This window comes from Nycticebus coucang, chromosome 12 (assembly GCF_027406575.1).
Source record: "Nycticebus coucang isolate mNycCou1 chromosome 12, mNycCou1.pri, whole genome shotgun sequence".
NCBI classification, from domain to species: domain Eukaryota; kingdom Metazoa; phylum Chordata; class Mammalia; order Primates; family Lorisidae; genus Nycticebus; species Nycticebus coucang.
Genome location: NC_069791.1, coordinates 49,923,199 through 49,948,190, shown reverse-complemented (window position 1 = coordinate 49,948,190; position 24,992 = coordinate 49,923,199). Strand labels below are relative to the sequence as shown.

The following is a 24,992-nucleotide window of genomic DNA, read 5'->3' as shown; positions in this document are numbered from 1 at the left end:
AGAGCCTCTAGCTTTCATGGAGGAAGTCTTGCTTCCCTGCAGCCACTCTGTGAAGAGACCTAAAATGAGACCATATGCACTGGTTCTCAACCTGTCAGACCCACAGGAACTGTATGAAAGGGCCGTGGCAATAGGAAGGTTGAGAACCACTGATACAGAGAAAGAAAGAAACTGCTAAGGAGGTCCACCCATTTGAATTTTCCCAGGCCAGTTAACAGAAGTGTTAGTGAAGAAGGCTTCAAAGAAGAGCCTATCACCAGTCACGATCTGATCCAAACCAAATGAGACCTCAAGAAAGAATTGCCTAGCTGAGCCCCATGACTTAAGACTTTTGAAAAAAATAGATGATGTCATTGCTTTAAGGTAATGTTTTAAGGTGCTTTCCTATGCACCAATAGTTAACAAGAGCCATAATCAAAGTAGAAAACAAGGAAGACCAAACTAAGATGGTGGCAATTGGGATGAAACAAAGTCAGCACATCAAAAATATTAAGAAGGGGGCAGCACCTGTGGCTCAGTGAGCTGGGCGCCGGCCCCATATACCGAGGGTGGCGGGTTCAAACCCAGCCCCGGCCAAACTGCAACAAAAAATTAGACAGGCGTTGTGGTGGGCGCCTGTAGTCCCAGCTACTTGGGAGGCTGAGGGAGGAGAATCGCCTAAGCCCAGGAGTTGGAGGTTGCTGTGAGCTGTGTGACACCACGGCACCCTACCGAGGGCAATAAAGTGAAACTCTGTCTCTACAAAAAAAATATATATATATTAAGAAGGAAGATCCATCCATGCACAGTCCTGGGGCAAGAAATATATTCCTGGTCTAGGAGCCAACCAGTGTAATCCTGATGGCTTTTGGCACTTATTTTATGAATAGTAGCTTATTTAAAAAATTAAATATTGGGCGGCGCCTGTGGCTCAGTGAGTAGGGCACTGGCCCCATATGCCGAGGGTGGCGGGTTCAAACCCAGCCCCGGCCAAACTGCAACACAAAAAAAGTAGCCGGGCGTTGTGCAGGTGCCTGTAGTCCCAGCTGCTCGGGAGGCTGAGGCAAGAGAATCGCGTAAGCCCAAGAGTTAGAGGTTGCTGTGAGCCACGGCACTCTACCCGAGGGCGGTACAATGAGACTCTGTCAAAAAAATTAAATATTAAATAACAACATCTCTTGTTTAAAGTCTAAGCTTAGCAAGCAAATTTAGTAAATGGCAGTGCATGTCTGGACTTCTACCCTATTAAGTTTCTTATTGGAGATTAAAACACTGAAATTCTAGTTTTACATATCAGTTTAAATATGATAGTATAAAATACCCTCAGTAAAAGAAATCAGAACTATCTATATTGCTAATTCCAGCTATTTTCAGATTCTAATGCTTGATTGGGGCAAAAAATATAGCAAGTATTTTAGAAAAAATTGAAGAAATACAAATACAAACTCTACATTAGATGATGTTGCAAAATATTGCTAATTTTTTAGGCACAATAGCAGTATTTTGGGAATTATGAAGGAACATGTTCTTATTTTCCGGAAAAATATACTGAGTATTTTTGGGTGAAGTGTCATAAAGTTTGCAATTTGTAGGTGGTAGGTATATTGTGCTCATCATACTAGTCTTTAGAATTCTTTGCATGAGGCTGAGGCAGGAGGATCCCCTGAGCTCAGGAGTTGGAGGTTGCTGTGAGCTATGATGCCAGAACACTCTAGCCTGGGGCAATAGAGTGGGACTGTCTCAAAAAAAAAATTGACTGGGCATGGTGGCTCACACCTTTAATCCTAAGCACTCTGGGAGGCCAAAGAGGGTGGATAGCTTGAGCTCATGGGTTCCAGACCAGCCTGAGCAAAAAACAAGACTCCATCTCTACTAAAAATAGAAAAACTGAGGCAAGAGGATTGCTTGAGCCCAAGAGTTGGAGGTTGCTGTGAGCTATGACACCACGGCCCACTACCCAGGGCAACAGCTTGAGACTTTGTCTCAAAAAAAAAAAAAAAATTTTTTTTTGCATGTTTGAACATGTTCAAAAGAAGACTGAAAAACATTCTAACCCTTGAAAATATAGAAAATTATAAGAAAAATTTGGAATGGATATTTAAAAGGATTTTTTTTTTGAGACAGAACCTCAATCCGTCACCCCGGGTAGAATGCCCTTGCATCACAGCTCACAGCAACCTCCGACTCCTGGGCTTAAGAGATTCTCTTGCCTTGGCCTCCCAAGTAGCTAGGACTGGATTACAGGTGCCCGCCACAACAACCGGCTATTTTTTGGTTGTAGTTGTCATTGTTGTTTGGCAGGCCTGAGCTGGATTCTAACCCACCAGCTCTGCTGTATGTGGCTGGTGCCTTGGCCGCTTGAGCTATAGGCACTGAACCAAGATATGAGTTTTTAAAGTAGTGTTTTGCCTTTGGTTAAACAAGGAATTTTGAAATCTTTTTATCTGTGTCAATTTATAAAATGTACTTCTTTATGGGAAAAGAGCAAACTTTGGAAAATGACAGATTGTATATTTTTTTTGTTTTTTTTCTTTTTATACAGTCAGTCTCACTCAGTCGCCCACGGTAGAGTGCTCTGGCGTCATAGCTCAGAGCAAGTTCAAACTCTTGGGCTTAGGTGATTCTCTTGCCTCAGCCTCCCAAGTAGCTGGGACTAGGGTACCTAACATAATGCCCAGCTATTTTTAGGAACGGGGGTCTGGCTCTTGGCTCAGGCTGGTCTCCAACTCATGAGCTCAGGCAATCCACCCCCCTCAGCCTCCTAGTACATCCGTACTAGGATTACGGGAGTGAGCCACCATGCCCAGTCTAGAATTGTGCATTCTAAAATAAAGTATTAGCTCTTGGAAAGCTTTGTGCAGGTAGATGAAATGAAATTTCATCTTCAAATTAGTTTTCATATATAAATCACCACTGTACTTTGGTATTTTAAAAAATAAAGGTTAGTACAAGCGCAGTGGCTCACGCCTGTAATCCTAGTACTCTGGTAGGCCAAGGCGGGTACATTGCTTGAACACACAGGTTAGAGGCCAGCCTGAGCCAGAGGAGACCCCAGTCTCTAAAAATAGCCCGGCAGGCGCCTGTATTCCCAGCTACTTGGGAGGCTGAGGCAAGAGAATAGCTTAAGCCCAAGAGTTTGAGTTTGCTGTGAGCTGTGACGCCACATAACTCTTAACAAGGGTAACAAAGTGGGGCTCAGTCTCAAAATAAAATAAATAAAGAAATAAATGTTAAAAATCAGAATTTTAACTAGCTATGATTGTTTCTAGCAGATTTGATCAGACAGCATTCTTAAACTTTTATCTCCACCATAATTACCATTCTCATCTGCTTGTAAAGAATTCCTTCGATAGATTTAGCTATATGTGAGTCAAAGCTAAAATGGAACTCATGCTATTTTCAATTTGAAAATAAGGCTTGAAAATTATAAAAGTACAAAGTAATAAAATAATTCATAGATTTCCATACATAAAAAAGGTAGAAAGACATCATGGAGAAAAATAATTAACATCATGAAGTATGACTATGCCGTTCATTTTCTTGTGTCAATAATGAAAAAGTTTTTGTTTTCTGTGTTTGTTTTGTATTTTTTTATATTTATTTATTTATTTTGAGACAGAGTCTCACTTTGTCACCCTCAGTAGAGCACAGTGGCATCACAGCTTACAGCAAACTCCAACTCCTGGGCTTAGGCTCTCTTGCCTCAGCCTCCCAAGTATCTGGGACAACAGGCATCCACCACAACGCCTGGCTATTTTTTGGTTGCAGTTTGGCCAGGGCCAGGTTGGAACTCACCACCCTCGGCATATGGGGCCGGCGCCCTACCCACTGAGCCAAAGGCGCCACCCTGGGTTTGTTTTTTAAATTAGATACACCGAGACTCAGAAGATGTGTGACGGGTTTGAGATCGTCTATTACTTTCCAGAACTCAACTGACTTATATGCTCTTTCCTTGCTCTTATCTTTACAATTTCAGCCGCCTTCCCCTATAAGACCCCCTGGAATCCCTGACCACAGTAATAGCACTTGAAAGGGACTTTGTCCTTTAGATTTTTTTTTAATTTTTGACACAGAGTCTCAAGCTGTCACTCCGGGTAGAGTGCTGTGGCATCACAGCTCGCAGCAACCTCAAACTCTTGGGCTTAAGCGAGTCTCTTGCCTTAGCCTCCCCAGTAGCTGGGACTACAGGCGCCGGCCACAATGCACGGCTATTTTTGGTTGTAGTTGTCATTGTTGTTTGGCAGGCCCGGGCTGGATTTGAACCCGCCAGCTCCAGTGCATGTGGCTGGCGCCCTAGCCACTGAGCAACAGTGTGCTTTAGATTCTTTGTGTACAAAGGGGACTGCCAGATGGAGGCTTCACTGGCACCGGCCCCAATACCCAGTCTCTCACCAGCATTCCATCACGTGAGGGATATTTACAGAAGAACTATCCTTCAGCTGATTTTTTCCAGAATAGAATGAGAACTTCTGAGTTAATAACCTAAATTGCCAGATACTTTTTTCCAGAAGACAGACTCAACTTTTGGGTTAACAGGAGAAATTAAATCATTTCCGTATTTGAATGTACACGAAGCCCTTAGTAGTTATCACTGACATCACTTCGCCTATGCACCTTGATTACACTTCATGCCCTTCACCTTACACATATTTTAAAATTCCTGAATCACACTCCGCTTATCTTGCTGTTCTAGGAGCAAACTGGCACAGAGCCAAACAAAACGAAGCCAACGCGGGGAAGGAGGGGGCGCGGTTGGCAGAAGCCGGTGGAGCACTCGAGGCGCCAGGCGGGTGCAAGTGATCGGGCAAAGGGCAAAATGCGAGCAGGGGACATTTCTGCACTAGCCAAAGAAATCTCGTGATACTCTGTCATCTTCGCCTCCAAAAGGTAGATACTCTCCAGCTGGAAAAAGCTGGATTTTCGCCCTTTGTATTTGTTTTGGGGCCCAACCAAGAAATAGCAAAGGAGAGGGGAAAAGACATCTTTAGAACATTTTCTTTTAGCCCCAAATCCATATTTAATACCATAGTCACAATAAAAGAGTCACCAGAAAGATTTATATTTGTAAATAAACAGATTTAGAAAAATCTGGTGAACAAAGAACATACCGAAGTAGATAATTTTTCTGCGCACCCCCATCCGCGGCGTCCAGTAGGCTGGCGCGGGCGGGGCTTTGTGACGTCGAGGACGACGTGCTGCCGAGATGTTTTTGTGTTCCTAGCTCTTCTGGGAAAGCCGCTGGGATTTCTTTCCCTGGTTATCACTTATCTCAAGGCAAGAGTGCCCCGGATCCCTTCTGAACGCTCGGCCAGGCAGTATTGTGACGGGAACTGAAACTTCGGAAGCGGTTCTGATAACATTGGACTTGGCGGAGGGAAGCAGGACGCCAGAGAGACGCAGTCATCAGCGAGGGAGGCAGGCCCCGTCTGGGGGATCTTGGAAATCCTGCGGACCACCATGAAGTTCCAGTATAAGGAGGACCATCCCTTTGAATATCGAAAAAAAGAAGGAGAAAAGATCCGGAAGAAATATCCGGACAGGGTCCCTGTGAGTGCGCTGGGAGCGGGAAGGGGGTGGGCACAGTGGGGGTGGGGGGCGGGGGTCTGGGGGTCGTGACGGCTGCCGAGGGCGCTGCAAAAGGCTCTGGAGGAGAGAGGTCCCCCAAATCATTTAACCCTGAACGCCCTTCACGACTAGAGCCAATGGATGTTCATACTGCGGGCCTATTAAGCCCACATACCTAGGGTCCGTATCCATCTTTAGTGTTGAGTGCATTTTTAGAGCGCAGCCTACGTCTTCAGTGACTCAGCAGTATTTGGAACAAGTGTGGGTCGAAATGTTCACCGAATCGGGCCCATTTATGCTAGGGTGATTAGGATGGGGCCGTGGATTTGCAACCTTTTAAAGAGTGCAGGGAAATTGTTATGGAAGCAACTGAAATAGTGGAGTTTGTCCCCAGCGATTTCTCCTTTAGATCAGTACCCTTTTAATGAAGTTCTTCACGACATTGGGCTTGGGAGGAAAAGGTTCGGAAGTCAGTAGATTTTTGTTTTTTTTCCTCAGAATTAGGAGAGGGGAGGGGGCGTCACAGGACAGGATTGGCCCAGAAAAAAACAAGGTCACGTTCTCTGCGCAGCGGCCCGCTTGCTTCATCATTCTTGGCTTCAGGGCATGTGTGGGGACGGCCAGCTCTCCGGTATTGATTGTGGTAAGATGGTACCTGGATTCTGTGAGGGTGAGGCCTTTTTCTCATCGATTTGGACTCCAGCTTAAGTAGTTAAGACTAGTGCAGGCAGTGAGGAACGTAGAAGAAATATTAAGGCATTTTTTCAGCATCCGGGCGTTTTTTCCCATTACCCCTCCCCCTCCCACTTGCCTTGTTTTTCTCTAATGTAGGCTGTGCAGCCAACTTGGGAGGGCGGAAGACGACTTTTAAGTGTGGTAGGGGGAACAACAGCTGTTGGATTTTGGAGATAGGGGAGTAGAGCTTTTAAGGTTGTGCTCTGTATCTTCCAGCAGGGACATTAGGATAGGTACTTAGAGGTAAAAGAATTGCAATTACTTGATGTTTTTAGTCCTGACATGCAGGCACTCTTTGGGATTCTTCAATCCTAACCTAACTTTAATGGTTTTATAGCTACCAGAAGCAACCTGGGCCTTAGCCAGGCAGTAGAAGCCCTGTGTACTTTTTTTTTCTTGTGAGGAAAAGAAAATATTAGGGCTTTTCCATTCCCCAGGAAGTATGTACAAAAGGGTTTTCAGCCAACAGCAGTTAGCTAACCTTTACCCAATAAAGTATCCTTCACAAATTATTTTCCTGGTTTTTGGACCTTCGACGCCTGCTTTAAGTTTCCTCTAATTCTAGTCATACTAAACCCATTGTCAAGTAATATTTAAAAATGAGGGCTTTTACTGATAGTTTACCATGTCCCTTGCAGTATTGTGCTCTTCATTCATTCAATAATACTCCAAGGATTATAATCCCCTTTCTACAGATGGAGAATACGAAGCCCAGAGAAATGAAGAACTTCCTACAGATTTCATTGCTGTCTGTGACAGAGATGGGATTCCAACTTTGTCTCTTGGGCTGTGGAGCTTTGTGGGCCCTTACCGTGGGTGCCATACTGCTTCTCAATTTCTGTTAACCAAAATTAGCTGTTAAGCATTGGAAATAGATAGACCGTGGCTGCCCTCAGCGCATTACTGGGCAGTGTGGTACCAGAAAGGCAAATCAGACACAAAATGATTACTAGGGAGGGTGCCAAAAATGTAAACCCGATCTTAAGAAAAGAAAAAACTATTAAAATTGTAATAATCAGGTTTGACTTCTTCAATTACAAGAGATGCAAGATAACAAACGTTATTGATGTATTTTGAGTATTACAATCTTAATACATTTTTTTCTTTTTCTTTTTTTTTTTTTTTTTTTTGTGGTTTTTGGCCGAGGCTGGGTTTGAACCCGCCACCTCCGGCATATGGGACCAGCGCCCTACTCCTTGAGCCACAGGCGCCGCCCAATACATTTTTTTCTTTTCTTAAAATGTCTTTACCTTTTTTTGGCAACCTGTGTATTTTATTCAGAACTCTCTAAGCACAAAGCTGTGTTCCAGCACCTTTATGTAAGTTACAGACTCTAAATTGTCTATGTTCTTAAATCTAGGTAAAATTTCCACATTTTCCCTCAAAATTGAGCTCTTCATGTTTCAGTAATTTATATGCATTCATATAGATTATGTATGTCTGTTAATTCTCCCTTTTCTTTTCCAGTTAAGTTTTAAAGTGTAATGAGCCTCACATCTGGTCTTGAGCTGCTCAGCTTGTGCCCCTCTTTTAGTCGTGACGCAGGTTCTATGATTTGGTTCTAGTTCTGAGCTTTTGCAGGAATTCATTGTGCCCTTGGGAGAACCATTAATCTTGTTGTAGCAAAGTGTCCCGTTTACACAAAAGATAGGGTGCAAGTAAATGATTTTTAAAGCAAAGCCCCTGCCAGCTTGACCAGTGGTGTTATCAATCACATACTGGACTGTTGACGTCACCTGAGCTTAGCTCCACCAATATCTCATTACTGTTCAAAAGAAAAGATACGCTTATTCCTTGGGAGGGAGATTCACAGGATCTTAAAATTATCTTAATAGATAAAGCATATTGAAAACCTGCAACAGACCCTCTTGGGGTAGCTGGGACTACAAACTCCCCACCACAATGCCTGGCTAATTTTTCTATTTTTAGTAGAGATGGGGTATCTATTTCTCAGGCTGGTCTGGAACTCCTGAGCTCAAGGGTCCACCCACCTTGGCTTCCCAGAGTGGTAGGATTAAAGGCGTGCCACCCGACCCAACCTCAAATCTTGGTTTTTATTTTATTTATTTATTTTTTTTTGTAGAGACAGAGTTTCACTTTATTGCCCTCGGTAGAGTGCCGTGACATCACACAGCTTACAGCAACCTCCATCTCCTGGGCTTAGGCGATTCTCCTGCCTCAGCCTCCCTAGTAGCTGGGACTACAGGCGCCCGCCACAATGCCCAGCTATTTTTTTGTTGCAGTTTGGCCGGGGCTGGGTTTGAACCCGCCACCCTCGGCATATGGGGCCGGCGCCCTGCTCACTGAGCCACAGGCGCCGCCCAAATCTTGGTTTTTAAATAGCATTATTTTGCAAAGGAATTTGGACTTGGAGCAAAGCAAATCTAGCTCTGTGTCAAGGAATGTACAAGATGAACCAGGAACATTTTGTGATAGAAGGTAGGGAGTACATAATGAATGACAAAGATACATCTGAAGGCCACAAGAATGAGCTTAAAATGCTTTGGCCAAATCTGGGACAATTTGAGCAGCAAAATTAATAATAATAACTGAATATAAGTCACTGAATGCTATAAGAATCCACGATTCCTTAATGATGTAAGTAATAATTGAAAAAACAGATAAATGGAGGAGGGATGTCAGCTAGTAAATGTAGAAGGAATGATACAATTTGAAAATCATTATTTTAGTGATTTAGACACCAGTCAAAAAAAGATACTAGAGGCTTGGCACCTATAGCTCAAGCGGCTAAGGCACCAGCCATATACACCAGAGCTGCCGGGTTCGAATCCAGCTGGGCCTACCAAACAACAATGACAACTACAATCAAAAAATAGCCTGGCGTTGTGGCAGGCACCTGTAATCCCAGCTACTTGGGAGGCTGAGGCAAGAGAATTGCTTGAACCCAGGAGTTGAAGGTTGCTGTGAGCTGTGATGCTACCGCACTCCACCTAGGGCAACAGCTTAAGGCTCTGTCTCAAAAAAAAAAAAAAAAAGATACTAGAAATAGCAGGGAAAAGTTAGATGATAAAAAGCATGTTTACAGAGTTTCAAAGTATCTTTGCATATGTTTATTAATTGCAAAGGTGAAAATATTATTTTAGCAGTGAAAAACCTGATGGACACTACCTTTTTTTAGTTTTTTTTTTTTTTTTTAGAGACCAGAGTCTTAGTTTTTTGCTCTCAGTAGAGTGCCGTGGTGTCACAGTTCTCAGCAACCTCCAACTCTTGGGCTTAGGTGATTCTCTTGACTCAGCCTCCCAAGTAGCTGGGACTACAGGTGCCTGCCACAATGCCCAGCTGTTTTTTCTTGCAGCTTGGCTGGGGCCAGGTTTGAACCTGCAGACCTTGGTATATGGTACCAACACCCTACTCACTGAGGCATAGGTGCCACCCCATCATGGGCACCATTTTAACCAAGTGAACAATATTCACCACACCACCAATGATGGAATGAAAAGACATCATGTGCTTCCTGATGGGAATTACCGAGGACACAGAACCACTTCTGTGATGTTCCTACCAAATATGTGTAACATAAAGATAATCATAAGGAAAATTGGGCAAATCTAAAATGAGAGTCATCTATGAAATAATGGCCATATGCTTCCAAAACATCAAGATCATGAATAAAACAAAAAGGAAGGATTGTAGATTGAGACATGAAAACTGATGGCAATATGAGATTCTTCTTTTTTTTTTTAATTAAGACAGTCTCACTTTGTCACCCTCAGTAAAGTGCTGTAAGGTCATAGCTCACAGCAACCTCACACTTTTGGGCTCAAATGATTCTCTTGCCTTGGCCTCCTTAGTAGCTGGGACTGCAGGTGCCCCCCACTGCAACACCAAACTATTTTTTTGTTTTGTTTTGTCAGGCCTGGGGCAGGTTCCAGCCCACCAGCCCTGGAGCATGTGGCCAGCACCCTAACCACTGAGCTATGGGCACCCATCCCAATATGTAATTCTTGAGTGAATTATGAACTTGGAAAGGAAAAACAGTGTTATAAAGGAAATTATTAGGACAGCTGATAGAATTCGAATATAAACTTTGGATTAAATCATAGTAATCAATCAAAAAAAAAGAAAAGAAAACCTGCAACATAACAAGGAAGTGTTAGGAACAGATGGCTTGATTTTAAAATTTGTTAACTGCCATGTTGAATGTTAGCCACATTTTATTTTTATTATTATTATTATTTTTTTTTTTTTGGAGACAGAGCCTCAAGCTGTCACCCTGGGTGGAGTGCTGTGGCATCACAGCTCACAGCAACCTCCAACTCCTGGGCTTAAGTGATTCGCCTGCCTCCGCCTCCCAAGTAGCTGGGACTAAAGGCACCCACCATAACGCCCAGCTATTTTTTGGTTGCAGCTGTCATTGTTGTTTGGCAGGCCCGGGCTGGATTCGAACCTGCCAGCTCAGGTGTATGTGACTAGCGCCTTAGCCTCTTGAGCCACAGGTGCCGAGCCTAGCCACGTTTTATGCATGAGGAAAACTGAGACCCAAAGAGGGAAACCTAACTCAGGGTCTATTGTAAAAGAAGAGTAGAGTTGGGATTTCTGGAAACCCGAAATGTTTTCTCATAAACCAAGACTTTAGTGCCCTCTCTTTCCTGTTCCTCTCTGAATGCCTCCCTCCCCTCCAGTTAAAATGCTTAAGAAACAGTCACATAAAATTTACAAATTGCTGGAGTTTATATCATATTAATACCATAACTTTGTAAAGATAAGGTTGAAATATTACTTTCCTTTTATTCATCAGAACAGTGAAGCTCAGAGAGGTTAAGTGACTGATTAAAGATTACATAGCCTGGCTTGTAATGTATGTTAAGAGAATTGCTTAGCCCTGGGAGTTGGAGGTTGCTGTGAGCTGCGATGCTGACGCAAGGGCACTCTACCTAGGGTGACAGCTTGAGGCTCTGTCTCAAAAAAAAAAAAAAAAGATTGCATAGCCATTAAAGATATTTGTCCATAATTTGTTTCTTCCCTTTAACTTTTCTATACTTGCTGTATTTTGTATTTATTTATTTATTTTTTTTTTTGTAGAGACAGAGTCTCACTTTATGGCCCTCGGTAGAGTGCTGTGGCCTCACACAGCTCACAGCAACCTCCAACTCCTGGGCTTAAGCGATTCTCTTGCCTCAGCCTCCAGTTTGGCCGGGGCTGGGTTTGAACCCGCCACCCTCGGTATCTGGGGCCGGCGCCTTACCAACTGAGCCACAGGCACCGCCCCTGTATTTTGTATTTAAAATGATTGTTTCTGTACTAAAACCCTGAAGTTCATGGTTTTACAGTAGATATTTTCCATTTTATAAGTTTAAGTGTATAAATATCTGTATATATACATATATACACATCTTTTTATTTATTTATTTTTTTACATATACGTGTGTTTATTAGATTTCCACTTTTGCCTTCACAGAATTTAAAAAGCTTAAAATTTAATAACAATAACAATGTTTAAGATAAAGACTAGAAACAAAAACCTCAGAAAAGAAATCAGACGTTTGCTGCATCAAAATATTAAGCAATAATAATAATGCAAAGAAAGTAACATTCACATTGTCAGATAAGACTATGTCTATTATATAATGCTTTGACTCTGAGGTTCAGGATGGAGTCATCAGTTAACTTCTTATTTTTTTTTTTCCAAAGTCTCAAAAAATAGACAACTAATATTTATAAATAATAGGAAAAGATAATTTCAAAAAACAGATCATGCCAAATCTTATAGACAATAGAAAAAGAAGAAATACTTCAAAATCATTCTACTTCATCTGGATATACCTGATATTAAAATTGGAGAAAATATATTATTATAAAGGGGAAATTACGAACATATTTCACTTATAAATGAGGATACAATATCCTAAACAACATATTAACAAGTTGAATTAAAAATTCATGTTTAAAAAGGAAGAGCGAGAGGGAAGGAGGGAGGGGGTGGGGTCTTGGTGTGTGCCACACCTTTTGGGGACAAGACACGATTGCAAGAGGAACTTTGCCTAACAAATGCAATCAGTGTAATCTGGTTTATTGTACCCTCACTGAATCCCCAACAATAAAAAAAAATTAATGTTTAAGTAATGTACTTTGGTCAAAATTAAATCCAATTTATGTGAGAATTAGTCACTATTTTCTTTTTTTCCTTGCCCACACCCCCGCCCTCCTCTGCCTGGTCTCCCTTCCCCCATGCCCCAGCACGTCATTAATTTTCATTAATTGTCCTCATAATCAAAGTTGAATATATAGGAGTCATACTTCTCCATTCCTGTGATGCTTCACTAAGAGTAATGTGTTCCACCTCCATCCATATCTTCATTTTTTCTCTCTTCATTACAGAAATACATCAACCTCATAAAATTTGACGTATTATAGAGATGTATAATAGAGACATTAAAAACCTTAAAATCCTAACGTAGTCAATATTGGCAAATAAATTATACTGATATCATATTACAGAATGTCATAATAAAAACTGTTTTAACTTTTTTTTTTCATTTAATGTCTTAAACATTTTTCTGGCAGTTCTTGGAAATTTGACAAAGTTTAAAATTTAAACCACATTATCTGCACTTTAATAAATGGTATTTATAAGAAAGAATAAAACTAGTGATAGGTGATCAGGACCATCTGAGAAAACAGTTTTCTTGATGCTCTAATTAAATATCAGAAAATATATCTCATAATATACAGGTAACTTGTAATCACTTAAAATCTTTTTACTTTACGACGTGTGCACTCTGTTCTCTTTTTATTGCAGTAAGGAAACCATAACCTCCCACTGGAAGCCCGTTTCCCCATGTTTTGTCAGGGGTGGGGTGGGGCGTAAGAAATGGACAAGTTTTATATTGGGCCTAGACAAGCTCACTTCCAATAGGATGGCTATAGGAAGTAGAAAGAAAAAGACTAGGTCGGGTTTTGTAGTTGCATTTCCCCACTTGCCTCCTGTCCTTACAGGTGATTGTGGAGAAGGCTCCGAAAGCCAGGGTGCCTGATCTGGACAAGCGGAAGTACCTAGTGCCCTCTGACCTCACTGGTAATGCTCTTTCCCTCCCCGACCCCTTCTCTGTGACAAAGCACTGTTCATCCTTGTTACTTGCATGAGATTGTGAGAGAGGGAGCGAGAACAGAGGCAAAGCAAGTGAGTGGGATTCTCCAGAGAGGAAGCGGATTAACAAATAACATGGTAGTTCTTCCATCTCCAATTCCCTTAAGCATTTCTTGTCATCATGTCTTGTTTGATTTAGGACACAGCCAAGCACAAAACATTGAAAGGAAAGATAAGGGGCGGCGCCTGTGGCTCAGTCGGTAAGGCGCCGGCCCCATATACCGAGGGTGGCGGGTTCAAACCCGGCCCCGGCCAAACTGCAACCAAAAAATAGCCGGGCGTTGTGGCGGGCGCCTGTAGTCCCAGCTGCTCGGGAGGCTGAGGCAAGAGAATCGCTTAAGCCCAGGAGCTGGAGGTTGCTGTGAGCTGTGTGAGGCCACGGCACTCTACCGAGGGCCATAAAGTGAGACTCTTGTCTCTACAAAAAAAAATTAAAAAAAAAAAAAAAAAAGGAAAGATAAGATGCCCATTATTTAAGCCACTTGTAAATTTCATTCAAAAGCTTCATTACTATAAGAAAAAATTTGTCCCAAAGGGAAAAGCAGCCTTGTCTCTTGGGAGGATTACATTTTAGACTTTCTCAACTAAATGCTTTGTTTACTTTAAGCTTCAGGTATTTTTTAAAATAAGTCAGATTTAGATAATGATGGGAATGTTTTGGTCAGCATATATATACTATTCCCTCAAAGTAGTCCTCAGGCTGTGGGTGGATACCCTAACATTAGGTCTGAGATATAAACTCTACAATGACATGTCAGGGTGGGCCTCATTGAGTTTCGCTTTTTATTTTGGAAGCTCTAGGACAGTATTTGGCTCTGCTCAGATGATATCAAAGGAACAATTACAATTTTCTTTTTTCCCAGCAGGTACCTTTTTTCTAACCCCTTGTTTTCTTCTTGACGTTCTTTTCCTTCTTCCTTCATCCAGTTGGCCAGTTCTACTTCTTAATCCGGAAGAGGATTCACCTGAGACCTGAGGACGCCTTATTCTTCTTTGTCAACAACACTATCCCTCCCACTAGTGCTACTATGGGCCAGTTGTATGAGGTAATGGTCCTGGCCACACAATGCTGGATGCTGTCCAGTGCAGCCTGGCATTCTCTCACTTTTGTTCCATGTATAATCATCACACACCTGAGAAGTGGGGCAGAAGGTGTTATTTGTCAGGATCCTCTTACACATGGTACTGTAAGGCAGGGGGATTAGATACCACTTGTCCTTTGGAGCTTGAGCACTCTACTAGATCTAATCCTTAGAGATCTCCTCTCAGTCTTACCTGACTATAGTGTTTTAGTGCTGGCTGGTTTTTATTGAAACAGCAGGAAATGGTTCCTAATAACAGAAATTCCAAAACATTTACCCATTTGCAGTTGTTATTCTTCTTGATAACAATTTAGCAATAAACCAAGAAAACAAATAATAGTAAAGTCAGCCCCTTTTAACTCTGAAGCTAATGGCCTCACACCGACGGTTTCTCTTCACAGTTAATGCCCCATATAAACTATTTAGATAGCCACTTAGATCCAAACAAGGGTAGCTTTCTTTCTAGAACAAAAACTGTGAAGGACACTATCCATTATCTGGCCACAGTGAATCAGATAAAATGAACTTTAAAATTAGAGCAAAGTTTTTAAATGGATTCATTTGTCTTAACAGATAAATCCAGGGAGAGTAATTCATATGATTTAGTTTAATTGCTAAAGTGACAGACTCTAATATGAGAAAACTATAGTAAAGGACTTTGTTGTGCTGTAAATACAGCCTAAGATCATAATGTATTATTCTTACTATTTCACATAAATGTGGTCTTACTATTGAATTATGTGAACTTTAATAACCTTTAACCTTTCATTCCATAATGTATATTCCTATTAGCAGATAATCCAGTACACAGGCCTTGTGGGATCTCTAGTCTGCTTACTAATTTGAGCTTTAAGAGCACAAACTAAGTCCTTTTTGTGTCCCTGACACTTAACAGGCATTATGTTCTCCATGAAGGTTGTTTTTTTGTGAATCAGATCAGAGTTTAATTCCAACCAGTTCTGTGTATTCTTTGTTCCTCTTTTTAATGGGGGTGGATCACACCTTACAGACTACCTTAGAAGGCATGTCCAGCTCAGAATCCTAGAGACGATGAATGTGAATATGTTTTCTTAACTGTTGTCCTATCTCTTCCCCTAGGACAACCATGAGGAAGACTATTTTCTGTATGTGGCCTACAGTGATGAGAGTGTCTATGGGAAGTGAGTGGTGGAAGCCCAGCAGATGGGAGCACCTGGACCTGGGGTTAGGGGAGGGGTGTGTGTGGGACTTGGGGATAGAGAGGGAGGCTCCCACCATGGAGGAGACAGGAGGTGAAGACATCAGAAACATTACACCGCACACACTGGCATCACATCTTCACATGCTCAATTGATATTTTTTGCTGTTTCCTCAGTCCAGGGAGAAAGCATGTCAGGACAGAGCTGTTGGATTGGCTTGGATAGAGGAATTGGGTTGACATAATTTCATAGCATTCCTGAGAATGAATTTTTGTGCAATTTCATAGAGGGGTCAGGAGGTGCGTGGGTTGGGGCCAGAGATGATTGCAGTTCAGTAGCAATTCCCTGCTCTTTGCAGAGAGTCTGTTTTTGACATTTGCAAAAACCGATATGGAAAGGAGACAGGAAAGTTTTAGGATATGTGGTAATGGACCATGCCTGGGGACCAAAAAAGACCCACTGTAATTGAAGTGTGGCCCCCGTCTCTCACCTCCTTTCTCCTATCTCAGTCATAATCTCACATATGTCACCGTGCCACCGCCAAGGATGGCAGTAGACATCGACACAGAAGTTCAGATGGCGTTCTCTTACCTTTTCAGGTGGTTAGGATTGCAGAGATAGTTTCTCTAGCATTAAACTGGAATGATGGAGTGCTGAGCATCTCAGTCTAACTTGCTCTCTCTCTGGTGCCCCTCATCCCACACCCACTTTGGAATTTAATGAGCCTCGAGCTTTTCTAATTGCAGACTAAAACTCTAGCATTTCCTTTAGCATTTTCCATGTATAGGGACAGAGATATTTTACGTAGGGACTAGGCAGGATGAGGTAAGGTAGATGACACCTCCCACTCAGCCAGAATTCTCGCTCCCGTGCTGCTGTCCCTGCAGTCTCACACGCATAGGATAATACTCGATGGCCAGCTGCTCCCCTCCTTCGGTTTTAACCCACTGCAGCTGCTAGTTAGAAAAGTTTGGAGGGATGACTTTTAGTAATTGATGGGGATTTTATTGATTTTCACTTTAGGGGGTGGGTGGGGGTGGGGAGCAGGAATCACACTCAGATGGGACATCTCAATTCATCTCTAGTAATAAACAGAGGCCTTCCTGTTGGGAGAAGTCTGTCAGCTGCAGGTTCTTGTATAATAATGTTAATGCCATCAGGCCAAGGAAATAAAGAAATTGCTTATCTTAAAAATTTATCCAGAAATGTCGCCTTTATTGAGCACCTATTAGAAGAGATGATTGGGGAGGTTGTTAGCAATGCATGTGTGCAGGGGTCAGACCTGTAGTGTTCATGCAGCTCTTCACTGACCCAGAGTGGCTGTCCAAGGGTGAACGTCCTGGGGGGCTGTGTGGTTATCTCCTCTGCAGTTAAGTGCATTGTCAATTGCTTTTTGCAAGGCTGAAAGTGGAAGACTACCTACTTTGGAGTATAGGGGGTAGGGTGTGGGTGTGCTAATTACAAATTCAGATATCTGGGCTATGTCCCAGAGTTAGCTGACTCAGAATCGCAGCGTAGGTGTCTGATTTTTAACAAGCTCCTTGTATTCTGCACATTGAAGTTTGAGAGTCATTGCTCTGTCCTTCAGGTTTTGCAGTTAGTCCCAACCTACACCTTATTCTCTCCACTACGGCTTGATCAGTAGGAAGCCACCTTCTATCTTCCAAAGCAGCAAATGGCACCTAAGCAAGGCTCCTGGGGTCAGAACAGGTTTGGTGTCTTCTGACTTTATGAGTCTTTGGTTTAGTTGTCAGGAACCAGTATGTGGGTGGGCTGTGGGTGTGCAAGTCATGTGTGAGAATGAAAAACAGATGAGCAACTCTTCTTGTGAAGAATCTTAAAACTCATCTCTCCCCTTCTTTGATGTCTTGGATCTGTATCCCCAAGTAGTGTCTATCTGTGTAGTTTTACGAAATATATGAGAGCCACCAAAAAAGAATTAGGAGGTCTGGTGTTAATAGATCCTTCATGAAAGTTAAGTCAAAGTTGAGAGGAAAGGAAGAGGCCCAAGTCCAGCAAATACCTCATGCAGAAAATTAAGGAAAATCTAAGGAATTTTGATTAAAGCATTGAAAGTGGGGCACCTATTAACGACTAACGAAAGTATCACCTATTAATACAGCTGAAAAGAAAGTAACTTTTGATTTGTTAGATATGAGCTGTATTTTGAGACTAACAGGCTTATCTAATACCTAGAAATGAGATTGGATGAATGTTGTAAACAATCACCTAACAGGTCCTAGCCCTGGGTATACATCTGTGTATGCTCCTGTACGGAAAGAGACTGGGCCATTGCCAAACCAGAGGTAGTTTGAATTTAGAACCTCTGTCCCAGAAAGCCTTTGCTTATTTTAGGCCTACTTATCTGTATATTTTCCTGGGGAACAAATTTAATCCTCGGATAGGACATGGTATAGCAGTTTAGACCAGCTTCCTGATACTTTACAGATCCATGAAATAAACAACCAAATTCCAAGACAAAGTCAGGATGTTTATTTCAGTGCTTTGGTGCTTTTTCTTGAGTGTCTGTGTCTCAGCAACACTGCCATTGTTGCTGTTTGTCAACCTTTAATGCTTCTTGGTGCCCTCAGGCCATTGTGAGCCTTGTCTAGACAAAGTAATTTAAGAAGTATCCTCCCTCCTGGGCACTGGTGGCTCACACCTGTAATCCTAACATTTTGGGAGGCCAAGGTGGATGGATCACCTGAGCAAGAGTGAGACCACATCTCTAAATTTCTTCATACTAAGAAATCCCATTCCCCCGGGTGTCATGGCAGGCACTTAGTTTCAGCTACTTGGGAGGGTGAGGCAAGAGGATCCTTCGAGCCTAAAAGTTTGAGTTTGCTGTGAGCTATGATGCCACAGCACTGTACTGAGGGCAACAAACTGAGACGTGTCCTTCCAATAACCCCATGTAAAGATATTGACCTACTCTGATGCTGCTTTCTGGTGATGAAGTTGAAATGTGTCAAATAATTTTATGACATCAACATCAGAGAAAGTGAGTCTAGCTCTTCTGTACACTTGATCTGAAGTATGCCATGGGTAAGCATACGTCTGGGTTTGTCAAGGGTAGTTGTGATTTATGCCTGTTTTCCTGATTGATTTATTAGCGGTTCCTTCTTTCACGGTCACAAGTCCCCCAATGAGCAAAATATTTCACAATTTTATAGTTAGTATAAAAATTGAACCTGGTGCTTTCCATTAAGAGATATACAATGCCGGGCGGTGCCTGTGGCTCAGTCGGTAAGGCGCCGGCCTCATATACCGAGGGTGGTGGGTTCAAACCTGGCCCCGGCCGAACTGCAATCAAAAAAATAGCTACTCGAGAGGCTGAGGCAAGAGAATCGCTTAAGCCCAGGAGTTGGAGGTTGCTGTGAGCCGTGTGACGCCACGGCACTCTACCGAGGGCCATAAAGTGAGACTCTGTCTCTACAAAAAAAAAAAAAAAAAAGAGATATGCAATGCCTGTGCCATCCATTTTAGTGTGTCTCAAGATGGGTCTTAACCCCGTGTGGGTGGAGACTAGGAAAATAATTCCATTTGTGAGTGGCAGACTATTCTATTTCCTCTTCAACTTTGAATTGATTTCTTCCTTCAAAGCATATATACCTCTTAAAAAAATTATAGACTGTTATGCAGAGGTTAGGATAGCAAAAGAACGAATGATTCTTAACTACCATACAGCAGAAGCCAGGCAGACAAATTCACTGCCTTGCATACAGCCAAGTGTCACTATTCAATCTGAGTAGTATTCCCAAGAGTGGTGTAGTACAGTCTCCTGGTAACTGCAGAGGCTTTCTGGACACAAGATTGTCAGTTATAGTTGCCTTGGGAATGTTATACTTACTGAGCTTACAATTCTGCATTTTTTTTTTTTTTTGTCATTACCATCAGCTATAGTAGGTATGGTATAATTTTGAAGTTGGATGTGGGGGGAGCATACAAATACGCATGCCTATGGATACAGTGACAAGTCAGCTGTAATATTTAAAAGATTTGATCACTTTGGAAAATAAACTAGTTGGTACATTCATTCTATCTAGTTTGTACACTATACAAAATTTGTCATCCATTATTTCTTTCTTTTTTTTTTCAATTTGAAAGCAGTCACTATTTATTAACTGACCAGATTACAAAAACAATCAGGGCAGATACCTTAGTTCATTCTTCTTAATAAGCCTATTGATTTGATCTTCTCTATTACCAGCATCTCCACCTTCTACAAAGTGGGTTGTTTTTTTCTTCATTCCCCCTGTGGAGATGATAACTTAAAGGGCCACAAGAGGTTATTTGCTTCTTTGAAGCGTTTTCCAACGGCATAGATCTCATGAATCAGATCCTCCATGCAGATGATGCCATATTTACCAAGAGATCGTGCAATCAAACTGTTCTCAGTCAGCGCAATTCGTTTCTTATTGATTTTGCCATAACCACGCTTGTAGATTAGCTCATTTATTGACTTCAGATTTGGGTACCCCCATGCAATATACGGTTCTACAATCCTCAGCATGTTAATGGAAGCCTTGTTGCAAAAGTTCCATTGAAGATCTGGCGAAGGCGAAGAAGCTGCAACACCTTTCGGACCTTTGGACTCACCCCATTGATACCTCTGATCCTGATGACAAATGCCAATTTTGGTTCTGCAGGTACATAGAAGTTGTCAGCTTTTCTTGCCACCCTCGCCATCTGAATCTCAGTTCTGTACATCTGCCTGTATTCTTTATGGTAATGCTTAGCTTTTTCATAGATAAGCTTCCTCCTTGCCTTTTGAAGCATCTTTGGGGCACACTTCTTTCTCAGATGCTTGATCTTTAGCTCTGCCTGCGAAATTCTTTCATTTTTTTCTTAAGGGTTTTTGGCACAGCAGGAACCTTCTTCTCTTCAACACCCTCCATGGTTACAGCTGGAAAAGAGCTCATACATTATTTGTTATTTCATTTTTTTTTATTGTTTGGGATTCATTGAGGGTACAAAGAATTAGGATACACTGATTGCATTTGTTAGGTAAAGTACCCCTTATAATTGTGTCCTGCCCCCAAGACGTGTGCCCTATACCGTGACCCCCTTCCCCCATCCTCCTGCCCTCTCCCTGCTCCCTTACATCCCTATTCCCCACCTTGTATTTGATCATCTACGGCCATCCACTATTTCTAGCTGTGGTTTCTTTTGGATATTTTTACTTTGACAGATTTAAACAAACTCAAGGTATTGATTCAACTTTATTTTTAGCAGCATGAAACTGCCAAATATTTTCACAACGTGTCCGTTTTGTCCTTGAGTGGTTGAGTCCAGGTGGTCTCCCCTGTGCAGCCCTGAGTTAATGTTTCCTTCCTGGTTCCTGTCTGCTGCCAAGCTGCCTAGCTGCCTACCCTCCCCCATTTACCTGGGTGTCAGCACTTTGGTCTCCAGCCTCTGGCTTATCCAATAGGTGGATCCGATTGGATGATGTCACCCATCATCCAATGGGTGACACAGAGCTACAGAGCTTGTTTTTCTCAGTTAATTTTGATAAATGCCTAAAAGAAAAAAATTCCCCAAATATTATGAGTCCCTGGCCCCAAAGATATGAGACTGATAATGTCAGTTTCATTACCTTGTTGTGTGATAGGGCGTTTTCTTTTCCTTTTTTTTCCCTTACAGTTTGAGCACTTTGGTACTTTGTAAATACAGTGCACACAGCCAGGTTATTTTCCTGTTTGCAACAACAGGAAGTGATCCTACTTAGTAGTTACACAGCACATTTCAACATGCCATTATTCTGGTGTGCATGTTTCCAAAGCTAACAGAAGGGTTAAGTCATTCTCCAGGTGTGTATTCAGGAGAGGCCATCTGAATACAGATGTTTTCATGTGTATGAAAATAGAACTGTCAAAACAGATGGCCTCACATTAAGTGAGGCCATCTGTTTTGACAGTTCTATTTTCAGCACAGCAGTCGGTTTGAGATCCTTTTGACTTCTCCTTACAGGGAAGAAGCCCCTACCTTGCATAAAGTGATCTTGAACCTTTGGGTGGGGAATTGAATCATAGTTTATGATTTTATACTTCTTACAAGAGGCTCAATGTTGCCTTACATCATTCAGTAAAAGAATGGTGATTGCTTACTGATTGATTTAAGTAATATGCATGTAGTGTTCAGAGAAGGTAAGTAACAATAAGGCATATTTGATGTGCTATGTTGGCTAATTCCCAACCTCCTTCATATCTTAGCTCGGATGTCATCTCTACAAGTCCTGCTCTGAGCACCTAATATTCTGACAACCCCCACCCACTTGTGGCTCTTACAGTCATTCTTACTTGCTCTTTGTCTTTTTTTTTTGCTTATCAGTGATCACCTAACAAAATTTTCTCATTGTTGTGTCTTCTGTCTCTAGACTGTCAGATCCATGAAGGCAAAAACTTTTTGTTAATTGATTTATGCAAATTGGTCAGAACAGCATCATGTATATGGTTGGTGCTCAAAAACTACTGAAGTATTTTCTGATAGGACCAAAGCACTAGGTAATTCAGTTGAAAATTGAACTATTCATAAAAGCACATTTTACAAATAGGCCATTCAGGGCACCTTGGGAGCCCGTTGGAACTTACTAGAAAGAAGATCCAGAGGCAGAAAATAAGGCTTTAATCGTAGCTCTGCCACTTGACTAGATCTGTGACATGGACCAATTTATCATCTGTACAGATGAAATTCTGAGTTCTCCGGCGGCGCCTGTGGCTCAAAGGAGTAGTGCGCCGTCCCCATATGCCAGAGGTGGCGGGTTCAAACCGAGCCCTGGCCAAAAACTGCAAAAAAAAAAAAAAAAAAAAAAAGAAATTCTGAGTTCTCTTCCTGTCAAATAGACACAATAATTACATCAAAGGTTATTATGAACACTAAGTGAATCTTTTGCAAACCGAAATTAAACAGCATTCTTGCATATTAAGAATAAGTTATATTTGAAACTAAAATGGCAATAACTTGGGGCCAGCTGGCAGGAAATTTCTTCCAGGTTGTTTTCATGTTTTTATTCCCTGGTAATAGAATGCAGGGTGTGGGACAGCTCAAGGGAAATGAAGCAAAATACGTTGAACTGACCACTCAGAAGATGGCTCTTGAGACTTGATCCAGCACAGCAGGGAGGGCTCTTCTCTGTGAGACTCCTTTAGGGCTGATTTTCTTGATTGCAGTGGCTGCTATTTGTCTTCAAAGATAGTATTCTGGGTCTCCTTTTCCATGGCAGCAGGTAAAAACTAGACATGGACGGAGTAGGCAGATTGTTTTTCAGCCCTATCAGACTGTAATTAATAGCATAAATCATTTAAAACTCATTCTGGTATCTTGGCTAAATAGTTATAAAATGTCCAAATAGCATTCTGTACATATATTAACAAATATAACCAATTCCCATCCATTGTTTTTTTTTTATTTTTTTTTTTGGTTTATTTTGATTTATTTTTTTTTGAGACAGTCTCACTATGTCACCCTGGATAGAGTGCTGTGGTGTCACAACTCACAGCAACCTCAAACTCTTGGGCTTAAGCAATTATCTTGCCTCAACCTCCCAAGTAGTTGAGACTACAGGCACTCACCACAATGCCTGGCTGTTTCTTGGTTGCAGTTGTCATTGGTTAGCAGGCCCAAGCCGGGCTCGAATCCGCCAACCTCAGTGTATATGGGCAGCACCCTATTCACTGAGCTACGGGCGCTGAGCCTTAAGTAATTCTCTTGTCTCAACCTCCCAAGTAGCTGGGACTAGTAGTAGTTGTCATTGTTGCTTAGCAGGCCCTGGCTGGGTTCCAACCTGCCAACCCCAGTATATGTGGCCAGTGCCCTAACATGCCCATCCATTGGTTTTTATCCTGGAATAATCTTTGCCTTCCAAAGAGGGCACTTTCAGGTCAGCTGTCATCTGCAATCCAGAGATGTGTGGCAAAAGCGTTTCTTCCCTTCTGAGTTCAGTCTAGTGCGGGGGAACAGCTAGTTCTAGAATGGCAAGTTACATGTCTTTTTTTCTTTCCCTATTTTAGTCAATTTTATAATCCCTAAGTGGCAAAACCCTCAGGAATGCATACTTCTTAAATACTCATGACTAAGCAAGAAGGGAAACTAAAGGGGAAAGGTAAGAAAGGAGAACAGATATTTATTGGCTGCTATATATATATAGATCATACAGATCACTGTGCTAGATAAATAATCTTTGAAACTAAACAAGGGTGAACTTTTTTTCCAGGAGAAAGTTTATTTGGATTTCCTTTTTCTTAAATTTCACAGTCCCTGGGGTTGGAATAGTTTGGAGATGATCACGTCTGATTTGGGGTTTTAAGAGTCTAGAGGTGACCTCTACCCGTGCTTCCTCTATGCAATTTCTGCAAGAGTAATACTTGCCTCTTCCCTCCCTCAGGATCAAGGAAGGGAAATGTGAATTAATGTTGTAAAAGCACCATCTGCCCAGATTAGTGGTATTCTATTCTGGTGTTAATGAACAAACCTAAACATACATGCACTACAACCAAAGTTTGCATTTGGGAGGGAGGGTTAAGATGGCAATTGTAGGATAATATTTAGAAATAAACATATCCTACATCAAGCATGCAAAGTGAACTCACTGTGAGTTTTCTGTTCGTTCGCCTCTCCGGTCACGCAACAGGCAATGGGAAAAAAAATACCACAGACACTTGCAACTTTTAGTCTTCAAAGGTCTTTCACCTTTCATCTGGTCGGAGCTAATTGAATGGAGGCAGAATCAGAGTGTTGACTTTGGGAATGGGAATGCAATGTCTGTTCTGCTACCGTGTACCTCCCTTCATAATGACCAGCAAAAGCAAATGTTTAGGAAAGAGAAGTTACCTATAATTTTTAGAAACCACCTGCTAGCCATTTCCTAGAATGACAGAACGCTAAAACTTTTCAATTTTAGGGAGACCAACGTAAGGAGCAAGGGAAATAAAAGGGAAATAAGTGTTGTCGAACAGGCAACAGGTTCTTTTTAATTTCCTACGTGTTAAATATCATTCATAGAATCACAATATTCCACAGTTTACCCTCACAGAATCCTGGAACTGAAAGGAACTTTAGAAAGCAAGTGGTATAAATAGTGTCATTGTGTAGGTAAGAAAATTGAGACCCATTGGCTGTTTCTCGTCCCGGGTCACACAGAGTCAAAACCAGAGCCTTAACATCTTGACACCAAGTTCACTGCTCTCATCATGATTCCAGGCGGAGGGTTTTCTTAGGAAGAAGGGAGGAAGGGTGCGATCTTTCCAGATTTTGACTCAGGAGCTTGAAGATACAGATTTAAACTTTGACAGATCGTCCAGCTTTTATTATTATTTTTAATTTATTATTTAAAGAAACTCATTTAAT

The 24,992-nt window shown here is 41.8% G+C and overlaps 1 protein-coding gene across 1 annotated transcript; it reads left to right on the top strand.

Moving 5' to 3' along the window:
* The first annotated feature begins 5,171 nt into the window (after positions 1-5,171).
* On the top strand, positions 5,172-16,845 carry GABARAPL1 (GABA type A receptor associated protein like 1). The gene is made up of 4 exons (XM_053556700.1): positions 5,172-5,526; positions 13,237-13,315; positions 14,315-14,433; positions 15,568-16,845. The coding sequence occupies exons 1-4, from the start codon at positions 5,437-5,439 to the stop codon at positions 15,631-15,633; spliced, it is 354 nt and encodes a 117-aa protein (XP_053412675.1). The 5' UTR covers positions 5,172-5,436; the 3' UTR covers positions 15,634-16,845.
* Positions 16,846-24,992: the final 8,147 nt, after the last annotated feature.

Excerpts from the sequence above, each read along its gene's own strand:
- GABARAPL1 (XM_053556700.1), top strand. The coding sequence starts at position 5,437 with ATGAAGTTCCAGTATAAGGAGGACCATCCCTTTGAATATCGAAAAAAA. Across the intron at positions 5,527-13,236 it reads AATATCCGGACAGGGTCCCT|GTGATTGTGGAGAAGGCTCC; the intron begins GTGAGTGCGCTG and ends CTGTCCTTACAG. Across the intron at positions 14,434-15,567 it reads CTATGGGCCAGTTGTATGAG|GACAACCATGAGGAAGACTA; the intron begins GTAATGGTCCTG and ends CTCTTCCCCTAG.